At 38.3% G+C, this 24,193-nt stretch overlaps 1 protein-coding gene across 2 annotated transcripts in view; it reads right to left on the reverse strand.

The window, feature by feature from the left end:
- LOC136345697 (homeotic protein Sex combs reduced-like) overlaps window positions 1-24,193 on the reverse strand; it is a 29,970-nt gene that overhangs the window by 3,880 nt on the left and 1,897 nt on the right. The window contains exon 2 of one of the 2 annotated variants that reach the window (XM_066294233.1): window positions 559-771. In XM_066294233.1, coding sequence (XP_066150330.1) covers window positions 559-771 — 213 coding nt within the window. Of the gene's footprint in view, window positions 1-421; window positions 772-24,193 lie in introns of both variants that reach the window. The other variant, XM_066294234.1, reaches the window with a different exon arrangement.

Genomic DNA, 24,193 nt, shown 5'->3' on the forward strand with positions numbered 1-24,193 from the left:
GAGTTTCTCCAAAAATCGTGTGGGAAAAATCGCACTTCAAGGTGAAGATTCACAGAGATAAAAAGCGAATGAAGACGTTATAAACAACAAACTAACCATCTTGAACTTCTTGTGATTTTCTAGTAAACAAGTGTTTCCAAAAAAATTTACGATGAAATTATCCTTTGCTGAGCCTCTATTTCGCTTAAGGCTTAAGCAGTACACCTCATCACCCCAAACACCTTTTGGGGTAAATTTTTCAATTTTCGCATGGATTTAACTGCCGTTCCACTTTGTCCTTTAACACTAACAAACTGCACCTAAAATATCTGTTGTGCTATAACTAGTAAAAATAGAGCAATTTCTGTGCAATACAACGCTTCTCGACTAAAAGTAAATACAAAATAATCGCTCAAAAATAAAATAAAATAAAATAAAATACCTAATAAACATAAGATCACACAATAGAAATATCACATTAAGATTCCTAAGTGGCAAGATGGGCAAACTGACTGGGATGCAAGTCAAATTGATAAGGGTGACCGTAGGGACTCATGTGATAAGGAACGATATTCATACTGGCCATCTTGTGTTCCTTCTTCCACTTCATCCGCCTATTCTGGAACCAGATTTTAATTTGTCTCTCTGTCAGACACAGCGCGTGCGCTATCTCTATCCTCCTTCGCCTCGTGAGGTACCTATTGAAGTGGAACTCCTTTTCTAGTTCTAGCGTTTGGTACCTCGTGTACGAGGTTCTCTGTCTTTTTGTTTCTCCGTTTGCGTTTACGGTACCTGAAACAAGAAGCGAAATTAGTAGCTGTTTCGAAGGAAATTGAAAATGCACATGGCAGTTAAAAGGAGATCTTAAGAGCTAATCCGAAACATACATCATTCAGAGGAAGATACTTCACAAATAATATAAAGCTGGCACTTGCTCATCTATTTCACATAATATGACGTGCATATTTTTAATGTTGGAGATCGGACAAGTAAATTTAGAATTGCCGCCACTTTTTTCCACTTGGAGATTTACAGCGGGACCAAATGTTGGTCCGTTTCAAAAGTGACAGCCAAAACCGAAAATACAAATTTCGAAATAGATCGTGCGTAGATTTACTTTAGTGTGAAAGCTTCGAAAACCAGTGGCGAGCTCAAGGGCATCACTACAACAATTGGGCAGGGCCAAAACATCCAACAAACCTAATTATTCTTTGATTTCCGGGTTTATTTCAGCCGAGATATCTCTTGGCTGGAGCTCAAACCTAGCTAAAATTATCTCGCAGTCGCTAACTCGAAGGCGAAATTAGGGCCCTTAGGACTTGGGTAACTGAAATTTCACGAAGCGAGGATTAATCGAGGTGTCTTTGAGGCTGGTTTTAGGTCATCAGTGGTGACTGCGGTTACTTCTCCATATTAAACATTTATGATTTATTATTTTTGCTGTGTGTATGTGTGCGCGCTACCTTAATGCGTTTAAACTACATCCAATGCAATTCATCATGAAATGCTAATGTTCAGGGTTTTTACTTTTTTTTTATAACAAGTGAACACGTTTCTCTATAATTATATAATTAAACTTTATGCATGGCTATTAATAATGGCAATATACTAATGCATTGTGGCTATGGATTAATGGCCGGTAATGGCATTAGGTTTAGGATGATTAACATTGGCATACATTACCAAACTTAGAAAGCGAATTTGGCATTATGAATTAATTTCATAATTTATTTTTTCGAGTGTCAATTGAAGTACTTTGAGCGTGCAGAATTAAAGCAACATCCGCTATTCTGATCGACGTATATGGAAGAAGGGCGTCTTAGAGTGCCTCCGTGCTGTGGACCCTTTGCATTTTGCTATCTAGTAGTGATTTTTTAAAATTAAATGAGAAGTCACCGAGGAGACTAGTCAAGTCTCGAGAGATTCATGGATTCACTGATCTGTAAGATGAACTCTTGTCAAGCTCTTCGCCTGTAGTTTTGAAAATCGTGATGCGCTACGGGGCTTCGTAGCTCGTAACTCGTAGAACTTCCGATGAAAAATATCAATTTAAAAATGTTATCAGAAACTGAGGAATCTCATGAAGCTTTCCTTCAAACTTTATCATTTAAGAGGCGACATCATTGTCGCCGTAAAGGGACTTTGGCCAAAAGACAATAATTCAGGAGAAGTAGTAGGATGAGTTTTGAGAGAATTTTCAATATCTTTGAAAATCCTGATGCGTCACCGTCTTTGGCGTGGGCTGGGAAATATCGATAAAAAATGTTTGAAACCACACTGCGAAGGTCAGAGGCGTAGCGGCCGAAAGAATTATTGACCGTTGAGGAGATGAATGCTCTACTAGCGGGAAACTTGGAATTGCTTGGAGCAACAAGATACGTCACTAATTTTCATAGACTATGAAATCTCACAGATTTTTTCGCCAAAACTGACAATACTTCAGTAAATATTTATCAGGAATGAATCTGGTTTTTCTGCTTTCGCGTGGAGATTGAAATTTACTGAAGTTTTTTTTTTTATGAAATTCTGCATGAAGTGTCCAACTTTATCAAAGTCGCTAAACTGCGCATAACAACTATTTAAATATGATCCGAGTTTCGGGACAGTTTTCCTGTAACTTCGCACGAATATCTAAACTGGCTCACAACAATACAATCACCACCCACGTAACGTGGGCGTCTACTTATTCGAATAGTTGTAATTCCAATTAGATTTGAAAAAAAGACGCGCAGAGTACTCTTAGAGCATTTGGCAACTGATCCAGACACGGGCAAGTGACATTCTATACCATAATTCACCAAGGCAGAGGTGTTTGTTGACTCGATAAATCTTTTTTATCTCTGGCACAGAGCCAAAGGTAGAGCGCAGATAAGTTATTTCGTTGCCTCAGGTCTCTTTATATAAATCATTTGCAATTTTTATATAAGGTCGAAGAACCAAACTAAAACATAAATTTAAAACGACATCCATTTCCAGAGACCATTGCCGTCAATTAACATGACGTAAGAGCCTCCGACAGACAAGCACCCATGTTTCCCACTTCTGGATAGCTTCAGACGCTGTCGCGATTTATCCAGACCTCGTCCTACTACACTCCATCATATATTTATACCTACGTATGATTGGCAGCCCCATCGGTTTGCTTTTCTTCTTTTATGATGTTTCTTATTCCTTTATATAGACTCTAATTAGCCTGCATGCATTAAACCGCTGTTCCAGAAAGTTTTTTTTGTGCCATTAAAACACAAAATACCTTATAAAGGTCTTTAGCGATAAAATAGCACCGAAGGCTTATAAATATTTTGCGTATGGCGGTCTCGACAGTTTCACCAGGTTAATATTTCACGCTCGTTTGTCAAGATGTTTAGCGGTCTTGCAGAAAATTAATTCGATTCTTTATTGCACACCGACGGAGTTCAAACAACAACAAAAAGGCTTCTGCGGCTTTTCGTCGCTTTGGGCTCTTTAGTACTACCATAGACAAGTACTACCGAGTAGATAATATAATGTCGAGGTAAGTACTGAGTTATAGCTACATTGCAGAAGCCTATTTTGGTCAGGAAAAGTTTCAATTACCGACACCCAGGGAATTGAGAGAAAGTGCCTTTTGCGTTACTTTACGAGCCTCAAACTGTGCAACGTCAGTTCATCAGATGATTCCGTTGCTATTTCAATACGTTTTTTTTCCCGATTCGATGATATTTTATGTTTTCACCTTGCTGTCGAACGTCATCCGTGAACCATCAAATGGACCCTGCTTGTTTGATCAAAACCAGTGACGTGTCCGGCTCTAACTTGAGGCGCGCGAAAACTCCAGAAATCGAAAACTTCCAAAATTGAAAACATCACGCCGGTATTTTTGGAGAAATTGCCAAACACGAAGTATTTACTAGAAATCTAATTATCAGTTTCCGAGGAAAAATAGTTCTGAATGTCGCCTGTGAACGGTCAAGATGGAACTGGCCTCTGACCTGAACCAGAGGCGCACATAGCGCGAATTTGACGCGTGTGAAAAATCCACGAGATGACCACCCTCAACGAATTAAAAGCTCATAATAGTTATAGTGTAATAATAGTTCGTGAAGGAAATATAGCTCGGAATATTCCTCAAAAAACGTCAAATTAGCGCCCTTATTTGAGTGCGGGCAGAGACGCACTTGGCCCGAATGTGATGAGCAGGAAAATTGAGAAAGCGGGATTTTGATTCCCCAGTTTTTTTTGCCAAACTTGAGGGCATTAGATAATATTTTATAAATATTCCTCATAAACGTTCAAATTGGGACTCTGATTCGAATCAAACCAGAGCGCTCATGAGAAAAAGTCTAATTTCCGGCTTCTTTGACCGACTTTGATTTGAAGTTAACAAAAACGTTATTTGTGTGTCCCAACTGGACACACTGGGCCTCCCTGGATAGATCCTATTTTCAGTAGCGAGAATAATAAACCTACATAAAGTTATTCAATAATGAGACTCTTAACAATTTTAATTAGCACAACAAATGTATTTGAGCCAACATCTTTTACACTAAACTGAGCATTATTAATTGATAACATCCAGCATGTCACATCGATTCTTGCAACGGTCTGGAAATAATCAAAAGTCCGATAATTGTTATTATATAAAATTCAAAAGCAATGTCCTGTTATTATAAACATAAGCGTTGATAAGGGTGATTAATTATAATTGTCAGGCATTTTTCAACACTTTCTATATATGATAAATAAGAAAGAACTCGTTATCTTTGCGATTGGTATAAAAATCGTACGCTCGTTAACCCTTTGCCTCGTTAGTAATTATTTGTTCATAAACCAGAATACCAGTTGAATCTTCATCTCCACCTTCATGTCAATTTTCTCTCCAAAATTTTCGGCCTAAGGTGCGTATTCTCCCTAAACCGCTTGATGATCTGTCAAAGCTCTAAAAGAGAGAAAAATAGTGATATATAAAATATTATATCCCCAAAAGAGTTCTTAAAAAACCATTTCTTGCGCTAACTGTGCGAAGGGGGAATAAACAGTTTTTTTCGATACATCCTCCGGCAGTGAATGCAATGTTTGTGTATAGTGTTCGAATTGAAGGAGGAATTCTTTGATAATTTTTCTATCCATTTATATCTGTCTGTCTATTTCCTTTCGCGATGTTGACGTTCCTTATAGGAGCAACAGGGCCGGACTCGGCGCAGCGACCCCAGCCCCGGACGGCCGTTCTCCTCAATTTCGTTCGATCATAAAGATTAAAAGATTACGGGCCTGTTTTCAATTGCTATAAGGGTTGTTACGGAGCGGCAGCAGCGATCGAAATCTGAACAGAGGGTGAATTGTTAAAAGCTTGATAATTTACAGAATTTGAATGTCGTAAATCAAAATCTGGGGTTGTTAATGGATATGGGAAGTTCTTATTGCTATTAAATAAATTAAGAAGATGTGAGTTTCTGCGCGCACCTCCAGATCAAAGTACCGCGCCACAATAGCACCAACAGAACCCATTAGAGCATAATCAAGAATGCGGCAAAAATACAATAACAATACTTCATATCTTGTTTGTTGGGGCAATTAATGTAATGGGATGCCAATTAAAGCACTACTCTTTGTTTATAGGGGAAAAAATGGCATAAATTGTGTACACACCGCAACCTTACAGGAGGTCTATAAAAAAACAAACCGTGATTGACACGTCGTGTATAATAGGCCCCATGCAACCATTTTAGACTACTAACTACTTAACTCTTAAGTCAAATCTGTTAACGATCATGGGCGGTAACAACTGTTTCCTTCTCAACGATGATGGCATGTCAACTTGCCGTCTCTGCGTTTAATATTCATGTCATCGGTTTCTCATAAGATTTTCTTTTGAGTTTCAAGTCTTTGATAAATAAGTTGAGAAACAATACAGCACCACTCCCCGTCAAATCCTTGTTGAGGTCACTGGTTGAACTGCGTTACAGGATTATTTTACGAACGTCACTGATTTTTTTTCAAATTTACATCATTAAAAATTACGCACTTTCGATATTACCGAAAACCAGTGACGTTCCAAATGTTTGACAAATAACTTGAGACGCAATGGAAGACCGCTAATCCCCATCAAATCCCTGTTAAGGTCACCGGTTAAACTGCGTTATAGTTTAATCACAGTAAGCTTGAATAAATTAAAGTGAATGAGAGGCCTGTTAGTATAGTGAATTATTAATAACAAATTAGTAATCGTAGGTTAGCAGTACATAAATCAGACGATCACATGGTGAGCGCTGGTACCACTTTGAATAGGATTTTGGTTTGTCCTTTCTATACGATGTTAAATGCCAGTTATAAATCAAGAATTTTGTCAGGAAATTTATTTATGTTAGTGATGGTCTTCATGGGTTTGCGTCATTTTCGTGTTTCGAAAATATATTTGATTTTGATTGTCTATTCTGATGTTCCAGTTATTTTAATTTATTTCAAACAGTTACTTTGCTCCTCTCTATCTAAAGTCAATGGCTTAAACCGTGATAGTTGGACGTGTCTGTGGGATTTCATGGGAATTCATGAAGATCCAATAACGTGCTTGATTTCTCAGAAGTTACACGAGCTTTCAGAATTTAATGAGACAAAATTGAGTCTTCCTTCGGTATAATTCTATTTTTCTCAGAAATGATTTTTGATCTTTGAATATTCCTGACGAGCAATGGCGTAGTAAATGTTTTTTCGCGCATCTTCATGCAAGGCATTTCTCGCCACTGACCACAACAATTCCAACATGACCTTTTTGAATTAAGCTTTAGAAGTGCTCTTTATTGGATCTTCAAATTGGATTTCACTCCGCTACTGTTTTACTAGTCCAACAATTTCTAAAATTGTTTGAATTTGAAATTCATTGTCGTAGAAGCTTTATTTTGAAACTAGGAATTTTTTAAAATATTATTCTTTCTGTTATCCCTCTCTTTGTGTTTTTTATTGTGATCCCTTTCGATCCTCAAAAATGTGTTTTTCATACGCCATTGTTTCGTAGTCAATAAATTTAAAAATTTTACTGATCGCAAGTAGTAGACGAAAGACAATGGAAAACGAAATTCATTGGTGTAGGGGGTAGATTTTTTTGACTTTTTAATTTTTTCTTTGCAAATTTTCTATTAATAAAGTGCATCTATGCCGCTGTTTCTCGGTCGGTCAGTTTTGCTGCCTTTACCTAAAATTTTAAAAGGATTATTTACTCGAAGATTCATTGGGGCAGATGAGCTAGTTGAGAAGATGCGTTAAAAAAATTGCTGAGTATGTACGTATTGGAGAAATGAACGTTTTCTTGTATTTAAACGACGTTTCACTGCTAGATTCCCTTAGTGGGGAACTATCTATGATATTCATCAGGCATGCCTTAAAACTCACTAGCGTATCACAGCCTAGAACGCCCCTATTTTTTCTGGATTATTTACGAACATTCCAAGCCAATTACTCAGTTCTATTTAACGTTCCATTCTGGTTGTTTTTTCCACGAAGTCGCGAACGAAACAGTAAATTCTGCTTAAGAATAGATTGCAAATATGAAATTATGAGGTAATTCCTCGGGTATTTTAGCAGTCTTGAAAATTCATGGAAAGTCAAAGGAAAACGAGAAATTTTTACCATGAATTAATACGAAGAAAAAATGACATTTCGTTGGAGCTCTAACCCAGAATGTATGAATTTGCATGTTGAAAAATGAAGTTGTTTTAATACATTTTTGGTTTCAGCGCCTCTTGAGAGGGTCTCGAGGCGCTTGATCGAGTCTCTCCTTGACTGAACTATGCAGTTTCCAAACCCTTTCTTGCAACTAGACTTATGAAATCGAGTAATTATCTTATGAGGCTCGCACAAGGAACACTCTTAGAACACACAAACCCCGAACAAGTTCATATTTCATTAAAACAAATCGATTCGGCTTGGCATCTGTCAACGGCACTTTTTCCGAAACTGTTTCCATCCACCCCCCCGTAATCGGCCCTCCCCGTCCCACAGAGATAGACTTTAATTGAACACGAATAGAGCCGCGTTTCAAAAAAGAGTGTCCCGGAGGTCGGAATGTTTGTTCACTGTGTTCCCAAATTCGTCCAACAAAAGGAAGGAGGTCAAGATGGAAACTTTACGAGAAAGGAAAGAAATAATGGAACAAGTTCTCGAAGAGAGATCCTCGGGAGGGACTTCACAGGGACGCATGTGTTCGCGTTTTAAACTGCAGAATTGTTTTTGCAGCTCGCTGTGATCGTCCTGCGTTAAGTCTTAGCCATGTCGAGGGACGATTTTTCCATTTTTTTGGGCATTCTCAAAGTGTTCCTACGGGATATTTTTTTTTAAATCATGGAACATAGTCGTGGTACGCCATTCAGGACCCGATATAGAGGAAAGACCTACCGGTCCGACAACCCGACGCGATTCATCAATCACCGTGCGTTGCAAACAGTTGAAACAAAAGCAGCGGGAAATTCGAATTGTATAAGATTCCAACAAGGTCGCGAATGGCGCTTTTTTACATCCGAGCCGATACAAAACCCCGGAAACTTTTCATAAATGGAAGATTGATGGCTGTCACATCGTTTCTTTGGCTTCGATTTCGAAAAATGCTTTCGGCCCCTATGTAACAGCTGTGAGGGGATCTTTTCCTTGGGGGGGAAACTGCGACCCAAACCGAGTCATTTTTCTCACACGAACTTAAGGAACGTTATTTATATCGATGAATATCACACTACTAGTAACGATTATCTCCATGACTTCAATGCTAAATATACTTTCAGTGATTGCGGCTTAGTATGGAGCGATATGGTCATTGGTTTGAGGTAAATTTTGTTCAAAATTGACATTTTCCTGCAACCCAGAAACCGTCGTGCCGACCAAAAGAGGCTTAAAGCTAATGTTTACGCCTTGTTCTTGGGTATATTATTGGATTATTTACAGTACATAAATACACCTTTCAAAGGAAGGTGGAGTAACAGTGATATACGCAAGTTAATGCAAGCATAATTCATTTAATTTCCCTCCAGCAGAAATGATATATTTTGCATGGTCACGCCATGAATAAGCGGAGACTATTTGTGAGAAAGCGACTTGAAATAGAAACATTTTTATTAATATGAAAGCAACTCTGAAATTTAGTGCGTTTTTTGCGTTTGTTCATTAGAACCTGCAGGAACCCCGTTCCGTGGCCCTTGAGCCTAGAATAGTCGGCCCCCATGGATGGATCCACCGTCCAAACGAAGTCCTTGCAGCTGTGTCTCGTAGATGGGGGAAGTGTGCAGAAGCCTCAATTTTTAATAAATTCGTGGGAGTTTAACGTTTCTGCACACCTTCATCGGGCAACGTAATCACACAGAAGAAATGCGTCCTTTTGATTACGAAAATCTTCCCTATTGGTCCTCAAAAGGCCAAATAGTTCGTTACATAATTTCATTTTCGAAGGACTTTAAGGCAACGGTTTTTAAGGAAAAAACGAAGACGATTACAGCCAAATCCCTCCAACGAACACCCAAAAGGAAGATCCTAAGAGACTAATTTTCGAGGGTTTAAAGCTTCTTTGCAAATTCTTCAATGGTTAATTTGCTGATTCCACTGGCATTATAAAGAGAACGAGACTGGTCAGTTCCAAATGTCCGAAAACCTCATTCGAAACCTAAAACAAATTTAAAAACTTGCTAGGTGCAACCGGAAGGATCTGGAAGATCAACTTGAGGGCAATTATGCGTTGACACAGATGTTTACAAGACCTGGAGTTTTTGCCAAATATATGGGAAAAATAAGGGTTGAAAGCGAGAGTCACTGCATGTTCAGCCAGGAGAGGGTTAAAGACACTCGAAAACACACCCTTTTATAGTGTGCTGAATGGAAAGTTAAGCGGAAAAGAGCAAGAGCGAATGGATTGAGACTGAAGCGTGGAATAGTAGGGAGAGGACAAATAAAGAACAAGAGGAAATTGATTAAGTTCAAAACTATGGTGGAAAATATTGTGGAAAGGAAAATTATACAGGAAATGGAATAAGTGTGTGCGTGTTTTTTGCACCTCGAAGTATGCTGACAAGGCAGTTCATGGGACACGGAATAAGAGAAAGGGTGGTTTTGGACTCCCCCACTACGCTGCTGTTATCGTGAGGTCATCGGGAGCGAAAACTGAAAGGTCCTGGTGTTTTTTGAAGATTTCCACCTCCTAACGCGCAAAAAATAAGTTCAATTTCAAGGTGTACCAAGTCTCCTATACAGGGTGTAATAAGCCTGTGTTTGGGGATCTAGGAAATCATAAGAAATACAAAGTAGATTAAATGGAGGTAAAGTTGCATCTTTTGGGTCTCAAGAATAATTCATTTTCGAATTTGAAAAAATCCGCGCTGTAGGTATTTTTACTCGACGATTAGTTTTTGAGATATCATGAAATATTTTGGATTCTCTTACGGGCGCCTTCTTGGATTTTTACAAAATTGGAATTTACAGGAAATTAATTTTCCAGTGATTTATTATGTTCGAATATTTTAGGGGATGTTATGTGAATAAAAGTAAAAAAACTTTTTTCATATGAGGAGTCTAGGATTGCATTGCCGTGCCGAATCAACAAAAGTTAGGTCGTATTTTGTTATTTTATTTTTTACTTAGTCCACTAATTTTATTAAAGAATGAAAAGAAGAAAAAACACAATTTAAGGCTTCTAAGATTGAGAAAGTTTTTTTATTTTTATTTATATAAAATCCCCTAAAATACTGAAAGGGGGATAATACGCACATCACCGAAAAGAAAATTTCAGGTAGATTCCAACTTTGTAAAAATCTAAGATGGCCCCCATGAGAAAATACAAGTTTTCGGTTTTTATCGGATATTTCTGGAAGTATTCGGATTCATTTGAAGTCGCGAATGAATTAATGTTGAGCGTTGAAACACCCAACTTCGCTTCCATTCAACCGACTTTATATTTCTTGCCGTTTTCGAGAACCCCATGCATAGACTCGAATTAGTCACACTCTGTATATTACTGAAATAACCTAAAATATGAGCTGCACTTAATGATTTTTCTCGATATGCCCAAAAAACTCACTAAAAAGTGAAACCAAATAAAAAAATTTTTTAGATGTTTTGGAAGACTTAGAACTTCATTTTTCAGCTGTCGAAAACTAAAACTGAACTCGGTGATTTTTCTGTAAGTGTATCAAACTCCATTAGACGTTTTAATAACGACGATGCGATACGATTCGTTCTTCCCTGGCGGTGCGTGTGGTTTAACCTTAACGCATACTTTCCATATTAACTAATTCTTATTAATGTTCAAACAGAAAGGTGTCTTCATGTGGCCGAAAACAACCAACTGCTCTGACAGATACACGATCTGCCTACAGTGAGTCAGGTATCTCAAAAAGCTTTTTAGTTTTACACCATTCCGTTTTTAACATAATTTTTTAGTCCGGGAGCTAACGGGATCCTAAGTTAGGTAAATTGTGAAGTTCTGGTTCGAAAATCGTTGGTTTGTCACTGGAGGTGTACAATGAAAGAGCGGTGTAATTTGCGCAGTTGGATTACTTACTAATTGATAAATTCCTTAAAATAAATACTGAAGGTGGGGTATCGTAAATATTTTGACCATCGGCCGACAGACTAACCCACTAGACTTTCCTATGGCTTATATCCAGTTATTTATAATCTGGAATATTTAAACTACAACCGCCGCTTATTTACGAGGTCACTTCAAGATTTATGGCTCGGCATTCTTTCTTCCTTTTGGATTAAAAATGCTGCTTCTCCGTCTAACACGTGCATTTTTCTATACCGCCCAACAGGTATGCGGTAAAATATTGCTTCTCCTAGTAGCATTTGCCTTTTAAAAAATTATATGCATATTTATACTTTATTGGGAGAAGCGACAGAGATTGTTATCGGCTGATTTATAGTCGTAAAATTAAAATAACATTATCTCATTCTGGAAATAACCTTAAGGGAAGCCGCATTTTTCGGGAAGTTTCTAGTGATAAACCGAGTGATTTATCGCACTCAAAATCCTAACTAACTCCGGGACAATATTAGTTCGGAAGCCGAAGTGTCTGCCCTGATTGAGAGATCCAATCATGTAGCTATTTAATAAATTTCAAGACCAATCAAAACATATTACAAACACTTCAATCAGACCAGTTTATTTGCGAATAATATCTCCGGCATTGATTGACGCATGTATGTTTGGCATAAGAACTGGAGGAGGCGAATTCCTTGTCGGGATTTAAAACAATAATTATTGGCCTAAAGATGTCACGGATCAGAGATCCTCCGATGCAAAACAAGCATTGATCTTTAATCATCAATCATTGAAGCCGACTTGTAATTCTCGCATTGCTATTGCATAACTGAATATACAATAAGATCCAAGTTGAACGACTGAATGCAGGATGATGGTTATGGGTTTTTGCGCCCGGATGGGGGACAATTGGTGCTAATTGTCTTCAGATAAAATGAGCCCAAATGGGTCATGCGGCATAAGTCGCATACACGTAACAAAAATGAACTTGTTTTCTATGGTGGCGCGGCAAGTGAGGAAACCTGCTGCCAGGGGATTTTGCAGGGGATTTGAATTTGAAATCACCGAATTATACAGCATTTAAATGCCTTTTCCAGCCCAAAAAACGGAATTCTGCCGAATTGAAGCGAATCTAAAATAGGCCAGCAACCACATGTTGAGGTTCTAAACATTGCACAACCAGATGTTAAAATTATGCCACATAATTTTGAAATACGTCCCCACAGGCAATAAAACTGGCCCATTCAAACTGTCATCTTTGGTCTATTCTTGCTTTCCGCTTCCTTTGTTCTACTGAGCCCATTGTGCAATTTTCGGAAAAAAGGGCGGACGACCCTGTAATTTCGGCCCATTTGCATAGGTTCTGCATAGAATTACGTCCACCACTGTCACCAGCTGTTTTACAGAGTTAATATCACTTTTATTACTGTGAAAAGGATGATTAGCCACATTAATAAATGCTCTCTACACCTGCGCTAAATGTGTTTTGCATACAAAAACTGGGTTGGGTTCGACGCCATAATACGAAACTACCAGTTGGTATTTGTGTCAGGATGTAAAACTTATTTAGAATATTAGATTATTCTCCTCACTTAATGGGACTTTTTGGGGGGCACTGATTAAGGGTGTAGATGGAGGTGGCGACCATGTCCTCGGTTAAAACGGTCTTCATCTTACACTACATTTAATTAACGATTTAAAGTAATTGGGACATGTTGATTTATGCGAAACACATGGCGTTTCCGAGACCGAGCGGACGTAAGCAAGGTTAGAATGGGGATTTGAATACCCCCATTCATGAAGATTCTCAAACCTTGATTGCTTCAAGTTACGTACTTGAACGGTGTGAAATTACAACTATTATTGATGTTGCAGATCTAATTGATATCGCAAAGATTCCATGTTGATTGCTAGAAAAGCACCATGAAGTCAGTTTCAACGGCTCCTAGAGTGCATCGGAACAATTTAATAACGAATTCTTCAAATTACAAACGTTGTAGAGCATATTCTCGGAGAAACACAGTCAAAGTTCAACTGAATATTGGGACTATTTTTACGGCTCTCAGGTTTTCGAGATATCGACGATTGACGTCCGAGAAGTAGGTACCTTCGATCTGAGGCACCGTTTTCGGCTGATATACCTAAATTCTTTTAGCAAAATTGAAGGGACATTGAAGTCGCATTGAAGTCCCTTTGAAAACGTTTACGCACAGCTTAGCCAGGCTTGGTAGGCCCCTAGTTTTAAGGCAATCGCGTTGAAAACATTTTCTGATTATGTGGGGAATATATCGACGCAACCTGCTGCAATTCCACTGCCGTGCTTAAAACATTTCCAACTCACTAGTTTTTTTCCATATTTGGGTGTAAACAGTGTATGTGCACACAGCGGTAATAATTTCCAGACTTAGTACCCTCTGACTTCAAGGTTATCAGGCTGAAATTTTTTCCGTGGTTTATATGTAAATATTTTGGCACGATACATGAATTACAGTGCCACGGGCATTGGAAAATTATTATTAACTTCATGTTTTTTAAATTAACATTTTTTAAAATGAATTGTGATAGTTTCCAACCAGCAGGAGAGTTCCAGTGAAGAAGTGGGAGATGCGTCATATTTATTGGAGAGACCTCCTAAGACCCTACAGGCCTGCGCTGCCCGCTGTCCACGTGACTTTTTTTCGAGATTCTTTTAAAACTTCTGAGCAAAGCTGCATTATAGGTTCGAGGCTTAACACGCCTCTGGTTTCAAACCGTTCACGTGGAATATTTGTTTCATCACGTAGGGAATGTATTCGCAAGATATGCTAAAATTCCAATGGACTTATCTAACCCGGTTAACGTGGGCTTGCAACACTCCTCGGGACGATTAACCTCAGCTATCTTCTAGGAGAACGCGGCTCCACGCGTTCCCGAGATATCGACAGTTGGAAAGCGTACTCTTTCGGAACACGAAGTCAAGTAAATATCACCAGTTGATTGATCGATTTCATGACGAGCAATTGATGCGGCAACAATTTGATTGGCCTGATTGAGTCCGCCCGATGATCGAACTCCCAGAAGGGCCACTTCTGAACCAAAAATGTGCAGCTAAATAAGCCCCAGATAAATGACGATTTATTAAAGTTTCTCGCGGCCAATATTGAAAGCAAACTCTCGCTTTGATCGAAATTTATTGCCGATAATTCTTTCATTACCGCCTTGTAACACTTAAAACCGTAACAGAAGCTTACAAAACACAAAGTAGCAGCTCAAAACAATATAAATTCGATTATAAAACAACGTTTCCGAACTTCGAAAGACTAATGTGAGAAATTTTTATTTTTAAACCGCCGATGTTGAGATATAAAAAGATCATGGAGGTCACGATTCCCGAGAAATTTTATCACTTTCGACTCCAAATAAGCAACTCTCGGAGCACCTTCTGCAAGCGTCAGCAACTGAAAAGCTCTCCCGAACCTCCCATGGGTCTTCCACCTCGCGATTGTTTGTTTATATTAATCCGACTATGAAAAACGCATCCGAGGTGGAAATTAGAATAGCCGGAGGATGAGTCCATAATTCAAACACCATGGCGTAGGTGTTTTCAAATCTAAGAAAACGAACAAATTGTTACGTATAAATCCACGTAGCGCAATGCACCAAGCCTAATTTATTATGCCACCAGTGCGAAGAGTACAAATGTCGGTGATGATACAATGGGATGTGGGATCATGGGTGACGGTGATGGTCACCTGCGAATCCATCAGATATTAGAAGCGCTATTAATTATGAGGAACGACCTGAACAACGGTGCCCGCACCAGAAGACTCACGATCTAGATCGCTAATGAGACACGCCGATTATTAATAAAATATTTCCTTCGGCTTTTGTATGTAGCAAACAATAGCCAAAGACTTTAAAACCAGTTAACCTCACATTATATTGCTGAGTATGCCTTAGAAACGCTCATAATGTAACAAATACCTGTTTGAAATTTATATCTATTCCCTACGCCGAGGGAAGCAAATTCATTTACCATGTTCTGTTTACCCTTTAAAGTTTTCCAACTTGGCTGCACTAAAGGAGCAAGCTGATTAATGATCCTACAATCAGAAACTCGATTTAATTATAGGTTTTAAAGTGACGACGTAACAATAGCACGGGGAAACCATCTGCTGTTAAATAAAAAGCTCTCCCTTGAGCTTTGACTCGAGTCGGGGCTAATTATTTACGGATTTGCGGCTTGTTATGAGATTTGCAGCAATGGAGTTAGAACGAAAAATATAGTTGATCGTGTGAAGAAAAAAAAATGTTAAAATGCATTTTTTCTTTGGCGTAAGTCGCATTCTGGAGTGCGCCTCTTCAGTGATCCCGAATAAAATTTATGATGGTTGGGGTCACAAGCCGTTGCTTTTGCCCGCATTATTGCCTGACAGCGCACTGGAACAGGGGTTTATGTTCGATTGTCCAGTGAAATATACACCTGTTGGAGTCGGTTTTATATTTATGTGAGAATTCAATCGAGTGCCGAGGCTTGGAAGTAGCGAAAACTCGAACAGAGGCGAAGAAATTGAGGGAAATGGTATTGAAAAAATCAGATGTCGAAGCGACCTTCAAGCAGCAGAGACTCTCCCCAAATGTCTTACTCGAGTGACCCTCATCATCGAAGTACAGGACCCTAAAATGACTGCACAACGCGGGACTAAATATTTCTTAACCTAAAATAAGGCGTTCTAGGCAAACACACCCATGTCCAGCGTTCTTGGATTGAAAATTTCTACGTAAATTGGCGCATTTCGATGTAAGCAGGATCGTTTTTTAACGGGTGAAAATATTTAAAATGGCGCGCGATTCCTAAATAAAAAAAATTGTAATTTTTGTTGCCCTGCACGAACGACCTTAAATTTTTCTCTGCCACTAGCTGACTTTCTTTTAAATCTTTTTTGCCTCTTGTAAAATTTTCGCCAGACATACAGTTTCTCAGCAAAAAAATGATTTACGATACCTTGCAATTCATCATTGTTATGAAAACAACGTTAAAAGAAGCCCGACACGATGCCCAAAGTACAGATTAATTTTTTGAAACGAATTTATTTATGTGTTAAGGAAAACGGTCAACACTGTGGACATTTCTTGTAAGAATTAGGCTACGTTGGTGGTTATTTAGAATTCGAACTTTATCCACGGCGCCGCTCCGACTAAACAATAATGACGAATTGCAAGGCGTTGTAAATTATTTTTTTGTGAAAAAACCATTTGGGCGGCGAAAATTTTACCGAAGACGAGAAAGTTGCAAAATTAAGTCACTTGGTGGCAGAGAACAAAATTGAGTTATTCGAACAGGGAGTAACAAATATACAAACGTCTAGTTGCGAACCGTGAACCATTTCCAATGGTTTTACGCATTAGTAAAAATTACCGCTAACATCAGAACACGCCAATTTATGCGGTAACTCTTAGGTCCAAAATTAGCGAAAATCGATAAAAGCCTGTTGCAATTATTTCAAAAAAACTTATGTATTTACGAACTTTCCACCCTGTAGCGGCAAAACAAAGCAACATTGAGCATAGGTAATTTTGCCTGAAGATTTTTTGATCAAGCATTGTACCGTTGTTTCAGGGACACTCTGTATGTTCATGGTAGCGCAATCCCTTAATACAGAGATGAAGCAAACTACATAATCCTATCCCTTTGGAAATCTCGACATTTTTTTAACGAGGAGGTGAAGGTGTTTGCGAATGTTCCTGTTGAGATCGAATGAAATTCTAGGAAATTTCTAAATACGAATCGTTCTGAAGTGTTCGAGCAAAAAATGTCGAAAAACAGTCTTTGTTTTTGTCAACATTGCCGCAATATACGAGATCGTTCCTAGAGATCAGAGACCACAGCTAGGGGTCGATCAAACTCCTAGGAAGTTCTGCAAGAAAACTGCTATCTAACAGTTAGCCGAATTCTGAGTAGTGCACATGAAAAACTGAGTATAAAGTAAAATATCAGAACATTAGTAATATGTAACACGAGCATCGATTACTTCATTGAAAAGCTGTAGGGTAATAAGAGCGGCAGAATTTTATTCTCTACTTATTATCAAGTACAAGAATGGTAGTTACATAGTGTGCTTCGTAGCTGGATTTTCAGCTACGAGGGACCTCGAAGTCTGGTCAAAACTACGCATTTAGTATCTCGATGCGCGCAGTAATACCCATTTTGCAAAAATTGGTTTTGATATTTTTTCCGAAAAAAATCCGCGAAGTTATAAGTGAAAGAGCAAAACAGCCCCGGAATTACGAAAGCACGGAACAATTAATCGAATTTCACATAAAAAAAACAAAAATTGCAAAAAACAGATTTGCGCAAAATGTCCAGATTGTGGATTCTGGAGAGAATAATTTCCTTCGGGAAAAACGTCAATGTGACCAGTTTAACGCGACTTCCTGATAAATTGTATTTGTTCCACGATCTGTAGTATACCACTGTGCATGCCGACTGGTTCTGTGTTATAGTTTAAACTCTTCGAAAGGGGGTTTCATCTACAGACTCATTCCATCTACTGTGGCATTTCGGAGACCTGGAAGTTCTATAAAAAAAACTATCTTTACTTCAGTTCTTTTTCAAACTTCTTTAAATCTATCTTGGTCTTCAATGATCTACAAGTTTTGTAGTTTAACTTTTTCTTTCGCATTATTTGCTGACTTTTACAGAAAGTCTCTGTGTGGTCTGGAACTAAACTGTCGTTAAACGTATTATCTTCGATCTGATCTAAATGCGCTTTACGTTTTACCAGTTTTCGTGCCGAAAAATCGACGCAGAACCACTTCACGCAACGATTCTCATCAGTTTAAACAATGGGTAACCGTTTCTTTGGCTAGTTAGCAAAAGAAGGTTTGTCCAGCCCCATCAACTTCCAGTAGTTTGACATGGAATATTAATATTGGACGAAGAAGTCATGTGGATTTTGATTGCTCAAAGGAGCCTTTTTGAAAAGAGCTCTTGGGGAATGACGATTACACGCAAAAGTTAGATGTTTCTGGTGTTGCATTACGGATGTAGGCACGATGGTTTCTGATAAGAAGAGGTTATCCGTCTGTGTCAGAGTTATCCAAAATTGTCGAGTTCGTCGACCCGTTACAACAGTTTATTTACCCAAAATCTTAATCAATTTTTTTAATACAAATGACATAATTGGGCACATGAGACTTCGATAAATCTCGTTAATTCTTGAAAATTGAAGTATGTTTTACACGTCCGAGATTAGCTCCGGATAAAAACCAACTCGACCGGCCGTTATTAGTATAATAAGGCCCTTTCGTGTGAAATATGAAGTGGTTACTCGACATAACGATATAATGGCTCTATTCGTTGCTCAACCACACGAACCTTGTTCCCTCCAATTTCGTCGATAAGGACATGACCCTTTCGGCAGTAAATCATGCCATCATGGAACTTATTGTATACTCCTCTTTTTGTGCCCCCAGGAGGTATGGCAATAATGAAGCTACGACTTCCTTAAATGTTATGACAAGCCCTGGCAGAGGAAAAATTGCACTGATACCACACTCCTGATCCAAACTTCAGATAAAGATAATTGCCCCCCGATACGAAATTAATCTTGAAACCAAAACAGATATCGATAAGTAACCAGATACAGAATAAATCACGTTGCGTTGTCAGATGATAAGTTTCATAATAAAGATATCTCAGTTTTCAGTATCACGCAGTACTCCTCCCATTGCTGGAATAATAATTATTACATACAAGTCTCAACCACACTTGTGGTCAGTTTCTTTTTCCTTTTGGTCTTTATGGTAGCGTCAATGGGAATCGCAAGGGCGGAGAAACGTTTTCGGACCGAGATATTGAGGCCTGGGGAAGCAGCACTCTGTTATTAACTTATTCACGAACACACGGTATCATCGGCCATTCTTGCGCTTCGAACCGAGTGAGATGAGAAATGTTGTTTCTGACCTCTAAGGCAAACAATATTTTGAATGCCCTTTTGTTTTGTTTGCCGAGCAGCAAGGCTTATCTCCTCTGCACCGGTATACGAAGAGCAAAAGAACTTATACGGTGAGAATGTTGAAGATTGCGCTGCTGGTTCGTGCACAAACTTCCGTTTATTTGCTACATTTCTTTCGAACTCGCAAGATGCAAGAAGAGAGGTGAATGAGGAAGGTTGTCAAGGATGTCCTGTCTTTGAGACGTATTGATAGTGCGAAAATTTGACTCGGTACATTCACCGAGCCTCTCAATGGTTCTATCCACATGAGGAATTTATCAAACACGCGAATGACAAATAAGAAAGTCTCGAGTTGCCACAACGACCCCTCCCCCTCTTTCATCCAGAGGCTCAATTACCACTGTTCTATAGTGTTTAAGGCGTTCTTCGAGATCTTTGACACGTATTCTCTATTCGGATTTCTGTGCCATTGGTTGTGAAAAAGCCGAAATGATTTTTCCTTTTCTTTAATCTCAGTTTAAGAAGCTAGGTGAATTAACCAGAACTTATCTCCTTTGGGATATTTATCTAATCTTAAATTATTTTGCTTATTGTGTGCAATTTTCCCAAGCTTTCTCTGTCACCTCGTTCTAGGTTTCTCGTTCAAATTACTTTTTCTCGGATTTGTCCTGTCTCGATGCCGATCTTCAAATTAATAAAGATTTTACAGTTTCCAAAACGTTTTTGATATTTATTATGTGTGCTGAAAATGGAGGTATGGTCAAAGACGTCCAAGTTCTCGGGCATCTAAAGGCACGAAAATAGCCATCAAAGGAGCTACGTCACGGAACGTACGCAGGCTAAACATACATTGCTAATGAAAATTGCCACAATGCTAATAAATTAACGAAAAAATTACTAAAAATTTTAGAAAAGTCTAGCCTTTTTGTACTTAAAATTCCAATCGCGTGTAGCCTACCATTCGTGAAGACAGAAAATCATTAGAAATAAATAATTTATAATGGACTTCATAATTTAACTTTTTTGATAGAAAAATGTCTTCATATATTGTATCTGATAAATATCAGTGGAATAGTTTATAGTTCAGCGACAGTAAAATATACTTAAAAGCGGATTTATTTCGTGGTATTATAATTCCAATCCTTTCGGCATTTGAGAAAAGCACGTCTCTGATTTTTCGTAAAATGCAAATTTTACAACAATTAAAGAACCCCCCGGTCATTAACTCCTTAAGATACCAGTGGGGTCGCACAATTCCAGTTCGCTTTTTTTTTATTCAGTTTTGAAGGCAACTTCCAACACGATTTTGGTCAATCGAGCCGAGCTAAGTTGAGGCAATTTTCCATACCTTTTTAGTCGTTCAATTCCGAAGAAAATTGAAAACATGTTGGATAACTCATTTAAAACTATTGAAAACTTTATGGCAGATACAATTCCACTTCTAACTTCCAACATGAAACTTTACTACACTCCCAGTTTGCCCTCAAAACAGTGGTGTTAATATCTTCGGAAGTCGGAAATGCAACATTTCAACAAAGGTTTTTTCCTTGACATCTTTCATGATCACCATAATCATCGCCATCATTCCTCATTACACACTCTCTGCTCAGTTCTTTGAACCAAAGTCATCGTACCTTACTTCTCTCCTATTACCGTCGACAATCGCCCAATTACCATAATGGGCAATCATCTATGATTATGGGCATTTTCGATGGGCAGAAAATTGACTGCATTCGGGCGGTGCATTTACATTTAAGCTCTTAATTATCTTCCTTCTTCTGGGTTTGCCCACGTATGTTTACCTCAAACACCAACCAGATTTGGTATGCCAGCAATCTTCTCTTGTACGTCGATAATGGCGGTTAAGCCGAGGGTTTAGCGTTTCTTCTGGGTTTGAGCGATAGATCAAGCTAAGTCAAAAGAAATTTAAGAAGCCTTTAGGTTGCGAACCGCTTGACTCTATTGTTCAAGGCCAATTTAAAAGAGGGCTGTAGCCCACAACATATCTTATGGGGGTTACTTTACGATGTGAAGATAGGGCAATGAAATTTTCACCCCATATCAATTTGAAACGGTCCCGAGTTTTGAAACTGATATATCATGGGTCGGTTTTGTGTGTTTTTTGGTTACCTTTTTACCACGGTTGAATTGGTACGCGGATTCTGCAATAGGGCGCACCTTGAAGGCACATCCAGGCACTTATCGCATATCCAGGCATTTATCGAATTATGCCCACGTAAATATAAATTTCAGAGCCGGGCCCGTAAATTAGCCGGCTTTGCATAATAAATTTATCTGAGGCAGTTCCCATAAGGCAACCTTAGACAAATAATTATGAACAACTAAATGTTTATTAATTAACAGCCGTTATAAATTACCGATAATTTATTGCAATCCCTTTTTATTTATGTATGCCGGATATTTAAGGAGTTGGAACAGACGATAAATCATGAATATTCGTAATTCAAACGGCAATTTGTCGGAATTCAAGTTATCCTTTAATGAACGCTGGAACCATTTTTATCTTATTTATTTATATTCATGTGAAAGGTACTTGATTTACGCCTAGACAAAGACGGTTAAAAGTGTAATAGCTCGGTGAGATAATTTAATTATATTCACTTGGTTGATGGGCTCACGTTAATGATGCAGTAGAACCTTTATTTCGCGCTTTTACTAATTATTTTTAATTGGCTATTAGACTGGACAAAAACATTGTTTTGTGTTTAGAAGTGGCGAAATTTGGGGGGATAACACGGCATTTATCTCTGTTTCAAAATTTGGCACTAAGTACAGGCGAATTTCACCAAACTTAGAGACAATTTCCACCTCGAATAGCGCACCTTCAGCTCAGCGAACTCCCCCCCATCTACGGCACACGCAACATCGCCAAACACCATCATTATCAGATGATAATTACACCTCTAACGGAGTTATAGAGTCAACTAATCCCGCGTAAATCAAAGAGTGTCACTTGGAGGGTCCGTAGCAGCAGCAACAGCAGTCGAGGGATCGGGTGAAGACCATAAATCTCTTGAGTGGCGGCTTCAATAGATCGGCCTACGGGACAAGAACTGATGTACCAGTCGTTTTAAAAATTGATAAGGTGGCCCCTCGATCGCTTTTTACACGATTTTATGAGTCAACAGGGACTGGAGGTGATGGATAAAAAATTGCTTGTAATGTGAGTAGGTTTAAGGTGTGATAGATTGAAGACCTTCAGTCTATCCAAAATTTCGTTCTCGAGCAATAGTGTGAATAGCAAGGATGAGGAAAGATCGTTGAAGATTTAGCGACGATGGGCCAGTGGCCCCGCGCCGGGGCAGTCCTTGAAGAAGGACACGCTATACTTGTCACCAAGGCGGAATATTTATTACATTTTATTTGCATTCGGTGTAACGATCAGAACCACTTCTAAACACAGCAACAATTTTTGACTATTTCATATTTAGCATCAAGAGCATCGGTGGTCGTCTCAAAAACCTCTCAAAAGAAGCATTGATTTTTAGTGTAGAGTAACCGTTTTTTGAATTAATTTTATTACTCCCCTGTAGCGGCATGAACGATGTTCACAGTCTCAAGTTTCGTAGAAAATTCTGGGGCGATAAAACTATATTAAAATCATGATTGTAATTGGATTTTGAGAGGAGCTGCAATTTTCCCTTTAAATTCTCAAAAAGAAACTTTATTTTTCTCTATATATTGACCCCTATAAAATTTCGTTTAGTACCCCCCTGTAGCATGATCGATGACCCTAAAAATGTCGAATTTTCATAAGGAAATTTTGGAATTGAATATTCAATTTCTCCACGCATTTGTTTAGAGAAAGTTTAGCCCAAATAGTTGAAGAGAGACTGGTTTTGTTCCAACTGGATTTCAATGCTGGAATTCGCCGTCAAAATGTTCAAAAGACAAATGACAACTCTTTAACTATGAAAAAACGTAAAACCTTGAATTTTAATACACTTAATTTTATATCTGATATTTGATACATAGTTATGTTTCCCATATAAATAAGTATGATATTTTTAATGGATGGCTAAACAGATTTGAATAACAGGATGCGCGTTCCACATGTGCGACATTCTCTATGAAATAAATTATCGCTAGTTTAAATTTTACAGAATTATAACACACTTATTCAAGTCCAAGCCGTGGAATGCAAATTTATCTCCAATCGAACCAAAAAATAATTCGGCGTTCTACACCGCTTCAACTAAACCTAACTACGTTTATAGGAAAAATCTAATGAAACTGATGAATATCTGAGAGGAAATTAGTTCAACACTAGAAGCAGAGTTAGTAAAACTTAGTCTTGGGGAGTAATGAAGAAATTCTTTAGCCAATTATGAGATATCTAAGAACGTAGTTTTGAAAATTGAGATGTGTCTTGATGCGTCTAATATGATTTTATTTTCCTCGATTTTTTTCCTTTTTATTTTCACGATTTTCTCGGTTGTAGAGGACATGCGGTATGTCCAATGTGAAAAAAAATGAGCAGCGTAGCTTGTTTTGAAACGCGCTTGGAAATCATTCAAATATACAGGCTGTTTGTATGCTTTCAACCTTTTAAATCATTCTGGGACTCCCCGCTGACTTCTCCCAGTGGATTTTCAAAATATTGGTGATTTTAGAAGAAATCCGGAATTAACCACCCAAAAAATTGCGACCCTTAAATACAGTTACGATTTGTTAAAGACTAGATTTTAAGGTCAGATTCTGGCCAATCTTTAGTTAATACCTTTTATATGCCACCGCATTTTCATGGAAAATTTGACAAATTCGG

The sequence above is a fragment of the Euwallacea fornicatus genome, chromosome 21 (genome assembly GCF_040115645.1).
Source record: "Euwallacea fornicatus isolate EFF26 chromosome 21, ASM4011564v1, whole genome shotgun sequence".
Classification (NCBI taxonomy): Eukaryota; Metazoa; Arthropoda; class Insecta; order Coleoptera; family Curculionidae; genus Euwallacea; species Euwallacea fornicatus.